Here is a 12460-nt window from a genome sequence, read left to right on the forward strand (position 1 = left end):
ATAGAAAGGGGTGGATAGAAAAGGGATGGATAGAAAGGGGTGGATAGAAACTGCTGATAGAAAGGGGTGGATAGAAAAGGGATGGATAGAAAGGGGTGGATAGAAAAGGGTGCATAAAAAGTGCTGATAGAAAGGGATGGATAGAAAAAGGATGGATAGACAGGGGTGGATAGAAACTGCTGATCGAAAGGGGTGGATAGAAAGTGCTGATAGAAAGGGGTGGATAGAAAGTGCTGATAGAAAGGGGTGGATAGAAAGTGCTGATAGAAAGTGGTGGAAATAAATTGATGATAGAAGGTGCTGATAGAAAGGGGTGGATAGAAAGTGCTGATAGAAAGGGGTGGATAGAAAGTGCTGATAGAAAGTGCTGATAGAAAGTGGTGGATAGAAATTGATGATAGAAGGTGCTGATAGAAAGTGGTAGATAGAAATGGGTGTATAGAAAGGGATGAATAGAAAGTGGTGGATAGAAAGGGATGGATAGAAAGGGGTGGATAGATAGAAAGTGGTGGATAGATAGAAAGGGGTGGATAGACAGGGATGGATAGAAAGTGGTTGATAGAAAGGGGTGGATAGATAGAAAGTGTTGGATAGATAGAAAGGGGTGGATAGACAGGGATGGATAGAAAGGGGTGGATAGAAAGTGGTGGATAGATAGAAAGGGGTGGATAGAAAGGGATGAATAGAAAGGGGTGGATAGAAAGTGATGGATAGAAAGGGATAGATAGAAAGTGGTGGATAGAAAGGGGTGGATAGAAAGGGGTGGATAGAAAGGGGTGGATAGAAAGGGGTGGATAGAAAGTGGTGGATAGAAAGGGGTGGATAGACAGGGATGGATAGAAAGTGGAGGATAGAAAGGGGTGGATAGACAGGGATGGATAGAAAGGGGTGGATAGAAAGTGGTGGATAGATAGAAAGGGATGGATAGAAAGGGGTGGATAGAAAGTGGTGGATAGAAAGGGATAGATAGAAAGTGGTGGATAGAAAGGGGTGGATAGAAAGGGGTGGATAGAAAGGGGTGGATAGAAAGGGGTGGATAGAAAGTGGTGGATAGAAAGGGATGGATAGTGTTCATAGTAAGTATAGCATCATGCTTTTGGGATATGTATCTTTTCAGATTCCACAATGATTCTTTAGTTGTGGTCATTACATCACCACACTCCCTCTCTTCTTTGTTGTGATCATTACATCACCACACTCCCTCTCTTCTTTGTTGTGATCATTACATCACTACACTCCCTCTCTTCTTTGTTGTGGACATTACATCTCCACACTCCCTCTCTTCTTTGTTGTGATAATTACATCACCACACTCCCTCTCTTCTTTGTTGTGATCATTACATCACCACACTCCCTCTCTTCTTTGTTGTGGTCATTACATCACCACACTCCCTCTCTTCTTTGTTGTGATCATTACATCACCACACTCCCTCTCTTCTTTGTTGTGATCATTACATCACCACACTCCCTCTCTTCTTTGATGTGGTCATTACATCTCCTCTCTTCTTTGTTGTGGTCATTACATCACCACACTCCCTCTCTTCTTTGATGTGGTCATTACATCTCCTCTCTTCTTTGTTGTGGTCATTACATCACCACACTCCCTCTCTTCTTTGTTGTGGTCATTACATCACCACACTCCCTCTCTTCTTTGTTGTGGACATTACATCACCACACTCCCTCTCTTCTTTGTTGTGATAATTACATCACCACACTCCCTCTCTTCTTTGTTGTGGACATTACATCACCACACTCCCTCTCTTCTTTGTTGTGGTCATTACATCACCACACTCCCTCTCTTCTTTGTTGTGATCATTACATCACCACACTCCCTCTCTTCTTTGTTGTGGACATTACATCACCACACTCCCTCTCTTCTTTGTTGTGATAATTACATCACCACACTCCCTCTCTTCTTTGTTGTGGACATTACATCACCACACTCCCTCTCTTCTTTGTTGTGGTCATTACATCACCACACTCCCTCTCTTCTTTGTTGTGATAATTACATCACCACACTTCCTCTCTTCTTTGTTGTGGTCATTACATCTCCACACTCCCTCTCTTCTTTGTTGTGATAATTACATCACCACACTCCCTCTCTTCTTTGTTGTGGTCATTACATCACCACACTCCCTCTCTTCTTTGTTGTGATCATTACATCACCACACTCCCTCTCTTCTTTGTTGTGATCATTACATCACCACACTCCCTCTCTTCTTTGTTGTGATCATTACATCACCACACTCCCTCTCTTCTTTGTTGTGGTCATTACATCTCCTCTCTTCTTTGTTGTGATCATTACATCACCACACTCCCTCTCTTCTTTGTTGTGGTCATTACATCACCACACTCCCTCTCTTCTTTGTTGTGGCCATTACATCACCACACTCCCTCTCTTCTTTGTTGTGGCCATTACATCACCACACTCCCTCTCTTCTTTGTTGTGATAATTACATCACCACACTCCCTCTCTTCTTTGTTGTGGTCATTACATCACCACACTCCCTCTCTTCTTTGTTGTGGTCATTACATCACTACACTCCCTCTCTTCTTTGTTGTGATCATTACATCTCCACACTCCCTCTCTTCTTTGTTGTGGTCATTACATCACCACACTCCCTCTCTTCTTTGTTGTGATCATTACATCACCACACTCCCTCTCTTCTTTGTTGTGATCATTACATCTCCACACTCCCTCTCTTCTTTGTTGTGATCATTACATCACCACACTCCCTCTCTTCTTTGTTGTGATCATTACATCACCACACTCCCTCTCTTCTTTGTTGTGGTCATTACATCACCACACTCCCTCTCTTCTTTGATGTGGTCATTACATCTCCTCTCTTCTTTGTTGTGGTCATTACATCTCCACACTCCCTCTCTTCTTTGTTGTGATCATTACATCACCACACTCCCTCTCTTCTTCGTTGTGATCATTACATCACCACACTCCCTCTCTTCTTTGTTGTGATCATTACATCTCCACACTCCCTCTCTTCTTTGTTGTGGACATTACATCACCACACTCCCTCTCTTCTTTGTTGTGATCATTACATCACCACACTCCCTCTCTTCTTTGTTGTGGTCATTACATCACCACACTCCCTCTCTTCTTTGTTGTGGTCATTACATCTCCACACTCCCTCTCTTCTTTGTTGTGGTCATTACATCTCCACACTCCCTCTCTTCTTTGTTGTGGTCATTACATCACCACACTCCCTCTCTTCTTTGTTGTGGTCATTACATCTCCACACTCCCTCTCTTCTTTGTTGTGGTCATTACATCTCCACACTCCCTCTCTTCTTTGTTGTGGTCATTACATCACCACACTCCCTCTCTTCTTTGTTGTGATCATTACATCACCACACTCCCTCTCTTATTTGTTGTGATCATTACATCACCACACTTCCTCTCTTCTTTGTTGTGATAATTACATCACCACACTCCCTCTCTTCTTTGTTGTGGCCATTACATCACTACACTCCCTCTCTTCTTTGTTGTGATCATTACATCACCACACTTCCTCTCTTCTTTGTTGTGATCATTACATCACCACACTCCCTCTCTTCTTTGTTGTGATCATTACATCACTACACTCCCTCTCTTCTTTGTTGTGGTCATTACATCACCACACTCCCTCTCTTCTTTGATGTGGCCATTACATCACCACACTCCCTCTCTTCTTTGTTGTGGTCATTACATCACCACACTCCCTCTCTTCTTTGTTGTGGTCATTACATCACCACACTCCCTCTCTTCTTTGTTGTGATCATTACATCACCACACTCCCTCTCTTCTTTGATGTGGTCATTACATCTCCTCTCTTCTTTGTTGTGGTCATTACATCACCACACTCCCTCTCTTCTTTGTTGTGGACATTACATCACCACACTCCCTCTCTTCTTTGTTGTGGTCATTACATCACCACACTCCCTCTCTTCTTTGTTGTGATCATTACATCTCCACACTTCCTCTCTTCTTTGTTGTGGTCATTACATCTCCACACTCCCTCTCTTCTTTGTTGTGGTCATTACATCTCCACACTCCCTCTCTTCTTTGTTGTGGTCATTACATCACCACACTCCCTCTCTTCTTTGATGTGGTCATTACATCACCACACTCCCTCTCTTCTTTGTTGTGGTCATTACATCTCCTCTCTTCTTTGTTGTGGTCATTACATCTCCACACTCCCTCTCTTCTTTGTTGTGATCATTACATCACCACACTCCCTCTCTTGCTCTTGGTCTACATCTTTGTAAGTCACCTTGATTTAGCACGTGTGTTTTATCAGTATCTTTATTAAAATATTTAGACAATAGCTGAAGCAAGGGGCTATAAATAGCAGCACACAAGTAGACTACAAATGCATGCGGGGGCGGACATGCCCTGAGCTGGTGAAGTGAGTGCTACCAACGCTTCAGCTTTTGGGAATCTCGCTCCATGCCTCTGTCAAATTGGGCACGCTCCGCTCCAGCTCTGCTTCACTCACATACTCTGGTACATAAGCACAAAAGAGTCAACCCAAGTCGAAGCTCTTTTTCTTTCGTTCTACCTTTCATCTCACACACAAACACACTTACAGGCACGCACACACACACACACTCACACAAATGCACATGAGAAAAGCAGAGATTAAACATTTGGGCTTTATTTGGATTCATAAATCAGGACTTGAATTGAAAATACTTTTGTATTTCTGTTCTTTTTCCCTCGTTGTCTTTGCCTATATATTTTACTTATTGTCCTCCATGGTTTTGTTGATCCAGCTAATGTATTTAGCCACACGGGTGTACACTCCATATCTACCAGTCTGCCCACAACCCACACCCCAACTGACAATACCTGCAGCCCAAAACCGTTTAGTAATACTATCCCTCAAGACGTATGCCCCTCCACTGTCCCCCATACAGGAGTCCTTGCCCCCCTCAGGTACTCCGGCACAGAACATGTTGACTGTCAGAACAGGGATCTTCTTTGTTGAAGTTGCTGCTTTTGCTCGGTTGACAGAGTCTTGGCACTCATCCTCTTTCACTACTGGTAGGAGTATGTACCTGAGATCGTTGGCAATGGTATCATCTTCTTTGATGCCAAAGCCTGACACCATACTGATAAGGGATAGAGGTCAGGAAAGAGGTCAAGGAGTTACTCAGAAAACTATTGCCTTACATTCGTTAGCTTACCAAAGAACATTGATGTACTGTGGACTGCTAAGGACTAGTTGTGCAGTTAGGATACTTTAGATTTTACAATTGAATTTAAGGATGTGAAAAAGAAGTCATGAAATGTGTAGGTTGCAGTCTTTGCGCATTGACTACTTCCATGATAAGAATGGACACATTATGAAATGTGGGTCTATCTATCCCTTCAAAATACACTTCCTCTTTGTGTTCTTATTGATGTCTTTAATAATATGAATGTTAATATTGTTCTTCAGCTTTCTCATGTTTAATAAAGAACAGGACAAGTCTGGCTCTCACCCAATCTGGCCAATGTTGTAAGTAGCGTTCTCTGGTGGCAGACACAATGGCATGATGGCAGCCTGGAATGTGAGTGGTTGTTGGAGTTTTATCAGGGCGATGTCATGATTGTAGTTTGCACTGTCTGTGTTTTTGTATTCAGGGTGGGGGTGGAGGGAGGTGACACCAAGAGGGGTGAGCTTTGCAAGTTTTTCTGCATCATTGTCTCCCACAAAAACCTTGAAAACAAAACATAATTCAACTTCAGTATAGATATTCAACTTCTTCAAATCTGACATCACTGAAGGACTTCTACACACGTAATTTGAACATTAGCTTGTGGTAGCTTTACCAAAGTACTGAAGACTTCTCTTTGCCTGTTGTTACTCCAGATATTTAAGTGGACTATACCTTTAAAAACATAAGCAGGAAATACTTTTGTTCTACAGTGTCCAATGAATTGATTGATGGGTGTGTCACAATCTACCTACCCGAACTTTCTCCTTTAGCACAAGTTTGTCCTGCTGCACCAGGTTATGAGCTGCAGTCATGATCCAGCGGTCCCCGATCACCATGGCCCCTCCTCTGCCTCCGTCCACACTGAGCATCACCTGCCAGGGGATGGTTTTGTCTGGGGCTTTGTCTCCCCCCATGATCCTCTGAAAGCCTGAGATGGACATTGTGGGCTGACCACAGACTGGGGGTGGGGGGTAAAGTAGTGTCGAGGGTCAGACAAATACATACAGGATGGTATTTGATGGATATGGTAAAGAAAATGATACATAAGGAGTTACCTGGGATACATGAGGGAATGACAGGGGTGTCAAGGTTGTCTCTCCATGTTCTATCTGCTGCACAAGTGTAGCTCACTGAAGGACAGACAGACAGACAGACAGACAGACAGACAGACAGACAGACAGACAGACAGACAGACAGACAGTGGTTGTCAACACAAGGCAGGCAGGCAGGCAGGCAGACAGACAGACAGAACACAAATTAAATAAAAACACATTATTGTTTAGTGAGCAAATGTGTGTGACTGATGAAGGATAGTTAAAACATCTCACCAGTTGCTCCTCCAAGGAGTGAGTAGAATGGTTCATTGCAGTAGTACTGAATGACGGAGAGGTGCTGGTTCTGAGAGCCAGATATGAACCTTACGCCTCCATTCAGCAATTTTTCAGGTTCCCCACAGTCAATTACTGCACAGGAGAAAGGGAGAGAGAGAGAGAGAGAGACAGAGAGACAGAGAGACAAAAATACATCTGTGTTTAATATGGAACTTGACTCATGGGAATGTATTAGGTTGTGATCATAGAAATAGAATCCATTTCTATGGTTGTAACTCACTGTGGCACTCAGGGAGGGAGAGGTGCCACTGTCCATTCTTTTGACACATGGAGGCATAGCTCTTGATCTCTCTGCCATCCTGAGAGAGAAAGGGAGCGAGAGAGAGAGAGAGAGAGAGAGAGAGAGAGAGAGAGAAAGAGAGAGATACTTCACAGAGGATATTTCCGGGAAAAGAGTCCTTGTAGAAAATAAAAAGACTGAATATAAACAAGAGAAAGAGAAGGAAGGAAGTATGAGGTAAGAGAATGATAAGAGGCAGGGTAAAAAGGGATTGTTTAATCTCACCATCATTAGTTTGTAGCCAGGGTCACAGCGGACTTGGATGTAGTCTCTGTAATAGTACTGGGGAAAGTTTGGGGTGACTCTTCCATTGGTGATAGAACTGGGTGAAGCACACTGCACCCCTATGAACAACAACACACATATCAGGATTTCAGACCAGGGCCTTTTTAGTTAGGCTTCAACTTTGACCTGCATTCTCTGCTTTACTTCCAGGAGGTTTTACCTTCTCACCTGTTCTGCCCTTCACCAGTTTGCATCTGCCCTTCCTTCATACTCTCCCTTGCTCTGTCTTTCTCCCTCTCCTCTTTCATTATTTCCCTCTACCTCTGTTCTCCCTCTCTATGCATTTCTTCCTCCCTCTCTCACTCTGAGTAGTGTAGTGCAGGCTCCAGCCCTGGCTCAGACCAGCCCAGTCAGTGTGGTAGTCTAGCTGGACAGTGTAAGAGTTAGTGGGCATTAGTCCAGGACTCTTCACTCCACACAGCTTCTGGGGTTCCTTGTCGGGGATGGACACCTGGGCGAGGCAGAGGAGAGATAAAACACTGTAAACAAACAAAAGCATGCTGTCCTGAACACACACACATGCATGAACACACACATGAACAAACACACACATGCAATACTTAATTAATGTACACATGCAATACTCAATACTTAACATTAATGTACTCTATGCAGTGCTGAGGACATTAAAAACATGTAACCAGTGGTCAGGGCATTGTACAGTGTTACCTGTAACCAGTGGTCAGGGCATTTTATGGTGTTACCTGTAACCAGTGGTCAGGTCATTGTACAATGTTACCTGTAACCAGTGGTCAGGGCATTGTATAGTGTTACCTGTAACCAGTGGTCAGGGAATTGTATATTGTTACCTGTAACCAGTGGTCAGGGCATTGTATATTGTTACCTGTAACCAGTGGTCAGGGCATTGTATAGTGTTACCTGTAACCAGTGGTCAGGGCGTTGTACAGTGTTACCTGTAGCCAGTGGTAGAGGCAGCTGGGTCCATTCTGGGTGCCTATGTGCTCTATGTGGAAGCTGTCAGTGAAGTTGAGGGTGACGATGAACCCAGGCTCCACAGAGATGACATACTGACAGGCCAGGCCGTGGGGTGATGGGTCAGGGTAGCCTGGGCTGGACAGAGTCCCCTCTGGTTCATCAAATATACCCCCACCACAGGACACTGGGGGAGAGAGAGATGTCCACAAGATGTGTAGGACTACAATACACACACACGCACACACGCACACAGATAGAGAGTAGATGTACTCACAGACACAGGTGCGCTGGTCAGGGCGGAGCTCGTAGCCATGGCGACAGGAGCACATGTAAGAGCCCAGGGTGTTGTGGCAGATCTGGGAGCAGAGTGGACCAGAACTATCCTCAGGGTCTGGAGCTGAACACTCATCTATGTCTGGGAGAGGGATGGAGAGAGGGATGGAGAAGAGAGATGGAGGGAAGGAGAGAGAGATGGAGAAGAGAGGTGGAGGGAAGGAGAGAGGGATGGAGAAGAGAGGTGGAGGGAAGGAGAGAGGGATAGAGAAGAGAGGTGGAGGGATGGAGAGAGAGGTGGAGGGAAGGAGAGAGAGATGGAGAAGAGAGGTGGAGGGAAGGAGAGAGGGATGGAGAAGAGAGGTGGAGGGAAGGAGAGAGGGATGGAGAAGAGAGGTGGAGGGGTGGAGAAGAGAGGTGGAGGGATGGAGAGAGAGATGGTGAAGAGAAGGAGATTGGTGGAGGGTGTAGCTTAGCATCACACCGTGATGTCACCTTCCCTGAGACTTTCCTGGGGTTTGTGGTTTAACAGTGTTGTACGGTTGTCTTGGATTATGTATTAATGTTGTGAGCAGGGCATCTAATCCTCTAGTGGGGTTGCTACCTTTGGCCTGATAATGGGCAGAGAAGCCGAGGTGCTGGTGTGGCTCAGGGTTCGTGTCGTCTGTCTGAAGGACCAGGGTGAGCCTGTTGCCTGGAGACAAGAGTGGCCGGTTGCCTGGGTGATGTCCATCAGCAGAATTCTCCTGACCACAGAACTTTGCAAGGACCTTCTTGTCATATAAAACCTGGAATGACGGAGTGAAGAAGGTTATTGGACATATTCCAATATCGGTAAGAAACATTTAATACATCCTACGTTTTATAATAAGGTGTCAAAGTGTTCTTTTGAAGTCCACTGACCGTGAGGGAGTCGTAGTAGCAGTCGGCTGACGGCTCGATGTCCAGGTGAGTGAAGCTGAGCTGGAGCTGGTAGCCCTCAGGTACACTGAGGTCCCACTGTTGTGACAGGGCAGCTGGGTACGGCTGGGGGAACTGGGGGGACTGGACTACCCCATGTAGGGCTGGCAGGGACCGAGCCAACCGCCAACACTCACACACAGACACACACAGCAGCCTGGAGCAGACCAACACAGGGAGAGAGGGCTGAGATGGGAGGTATAGGAGGAGTTGTATGTCACAACGAGGTAAATACAGCCCCTTGAAACATGTCTGTATGATGACTGATCAGATAGAGAGCTATTTTCTGATCTGGGACCAGGAAGCAGAAGAAAACATAACCTAATGATGCTGTAGGAATCATATGTTCTCATCATCCTTCAAGATGAAGACTCAATAAAGGTTAAAACCACTGGTGTGCTGCGTAATGTAAACAAATAGGTTATACTTCATTTGAACTCTTTCTCAAACGTGCTAGTCACATGACACAATGTACTAGTAATGGACTAAACGACATACACCTTCACGGCAGCTGGTCTGATTATGACAACTGACTTTACACACTCACTTAAGCAGTTGTTGTTTACGTTCACTTAGCTATAGCCAATGGGTTCAAGTACAGTGTAACCAAACAAACTCACCAGATGAACGGATGGATCCAGTCCATGTTGAAGGTCCTGGCTACAAATGTTTCTGTTGTTATTGTTTTACTGTTGTGTGGCTATTGCTCACATGTATTAGACTTGAATTCCCTGCAGTCTGTGTGTCCCAATAGAGACCTATGGTGAGGTATTATGCTAGACTACGAGTCTAAAAGTCTAAATGTTAAAACCTGCTCTGTTTGACTTGGCTGAACTAGACGAATGAGAAGGGGGGACGAGAGAGAGGGAGGGAGAGAGTGAAAGGGCCCGAGAGACAGGGGAGTAGTGGTGGTGGAGTTAAAAGACAACAATTAACCAGTTCTTAAAGGTAAAACCTTTTTTTACGTTAATGTCGAAATTGAAACCTATAAAAGACAGAATGCATATCTACCAGAGGTTGGCGGGGGGATGGGGCGCGGGGGAAAGGGGGTAGAGGGGGAGGAAGGGGCAGAAAAGGGGAGGGAGGAGAGAGAGAGAGTGGGAGGAAAGTGTGTTCAGTGCTCTTCCTGTAAATTCTGTTTGAATAGATTGTTTTGTTTACACATAGGGACAAACTCCATGCTGGTCTGGGTATGTCAGTTCAGGTCACATGATGCAGGGATGTACTGTAGTGCTGCTAAGAACACACTGTACACAACACTATCCACTATAGCATTCAGGTGATCTACCTTTTTTAAACTACATCCCTGGTCATGTGTAGTTATGGGATATGACAGCCTACATGTATGTTAGATAGATGAGACCCTGATGAAGGCAGCTTAGCTGTGGAAACGTTGGTATTTAGTGCATTTGTTGCATCGGAGCCTCGAAAAAGCTTTTCTTTTCTAAGACTACAGTGCGTAAATGCAACATTAGTCATATCTTGTGAGATTAATTTGGAAGTGTGTAAAATAAATAGAGGTTCCATGTTTAATGGACACAAAAAGTGAGATGCTGAGAGAACAGATGTCATTGATCGCCACTACAACTTATATTGGTCCAGTTTCTCCTTCATGGTCTTCTTGATCAAGCAGATGTAGTTAGCCACATGGGTATTTACCCCATATTGGCCAGGTCATACACATCCTTTTGCCCAGCTAATGATCCCCGCTGACCAAAAATGTTCAGCCTCCTTCAGGACGTACACCCCTCCGTTGTCCACTGTACATTTAGACTTGACCCCCTCAGGTAACCCGGCACAGAACAAGTCCCCAGTTGTGTCCGCTATCGTTCAGGGCAACAGCAGCTCTGCACGTTTCCTGATCCACCACAGGAAGCTGGACATATTGGAGCTTATTGGAGATGTTCATGACTCCTACACCAAACCCTAGAGATAAAGAGGAAGGCAGGGAAGTTTTCGTGAGAAAACCGATTTTTGAGATGTCTCCTGTTCTGACAAACAGCGCTGTAGCTCTGACACTTTCCAGCTCAGATGTGGAAGGCCATTCGTCCTAGGCGGATGTGATGGATTGAGACGCAGCCCATAGAAATAAACTGATATCTCTAGTTTAAACAGACATATTTTGGTGGAGAGCATCAAATGACTCTTAAGGATTATGACAGAATGTTCAAAGTCATTTTTTTTCTTCAATATTTTTCTTAAAGTTAAGCACTCAAAATGGCACCCAATTGGTAGAACAACACTCCTATTAACATTTTTCCAGACAGTATTGGTAGTTTACAAGACAGTAGCAGGAGCATATGATGAGTGTAAAAGTGTGTATTTGTGGTTATTGAAAAGATATTTCACATCGGTTTAGATGGTACAGTGCTTGTTTTGTCACATAAACTGAGATTAGGCGAACTACTAGAATTTTTGCAACCAGGAAATGACAGAGCAATTCCTGCATATTGCACCTTTAACTCTTCAGGTGCCTTCAGCACACACATAATGGAATTGTATTTCATTCTCACCTACAGAATACTGTCCCTTAACATTAAATATAAGAAAATGAAGGAAATCAGTCCATTGAAATAAATTCATTAGGCCCTAATCTATCGCTTTCAATGACTGGGCAGGGGTTATACGATACCATGGAAAAAGGACTGTCTGACTGCTGATTAAGTGTATATCTTAAGTGTGACTCATTTTCCCTGTCCAAAGGTGTTGGAGACAACAATGTGAAAAACCTCATCCAGTCTCCACCCCTTGAGGCCACCTCTCTCCATATTCACCCTGAATACAACAATGTAAACTATGACCATGACATCGCCCTGATCCATCTAAAACATCCAATCACGCTCATATCATGCCACTGTGTCTGCCAGCAAAGGACGATAAATACCTGATAGGTCAGATTGGGTAAGCATAGGTCAACTAAAACAGTAAACTACGAATATCTAGCAGGGATCGTCAGTTGGGGGATTGACTGTGGACGGCCTTGAAAAAATATGGGGTCTACACGCGTGTGGCAAACTACGTAGACTGGATCAAAAATACCATAGAGGAGGAAGATTCTAAAACATTCTAAAATGTAACTATTATAGATGTGTTTGTGTGTTTTAATGTTTTGTGCGAGTGCTTTGACTGTGTTATTGT

General features: G+C 44.3%; 1 protein-coding gene across 1 annotated transcript; it reads right to left on the reverse strand.

Annotated features, from left to right (window-relative positions):
• Positions 1 to 4632: 4632 nt before the first annotated feature.
• On the reverse strand, positions 4633 to 10121 carry c1r (complement C1r). The gene is given in 13 exon segments (NM_001124380.1): positions 4633 to 5107; positions 5480 to 5697; positions 5950 to 6155; positions 6253 to 6327; positions 6526 to 6660; positions 6809 to 6887; positions 7094 to 7212; positions 7457 to 7604; positions 8068 to 8273; positions 8364 to 8504; positions 8967 to 9150; positions 9266 to 9479; positions 9943 to 10121. Coding segments are annotated over 13 exon segments (2124 nt in total). The 5' UTR covers positions 9969 to 10121; the 3' UTR covers positions 4633 to 4734.
• Positions 10122 to 12460: the final 2339 nt, after the last annotated feature.

Source organism: Oncorhynchus mykiss, chromosome 3, assembly GCF_013265735.2.
Source record: "Oncorhynchus mykiss isolate Arlee chromosome 3, USDA_OmykA_1.1, whole genome shotgun sequence".
NCBI classification, from domain to species: domain Eukaryota; kingdom Metazoa; phylum Chordata; class Actinopteri; order Salmoniformes; family Salmonidae; genus Oncorhynchus; species Oncorhynchus mykiss.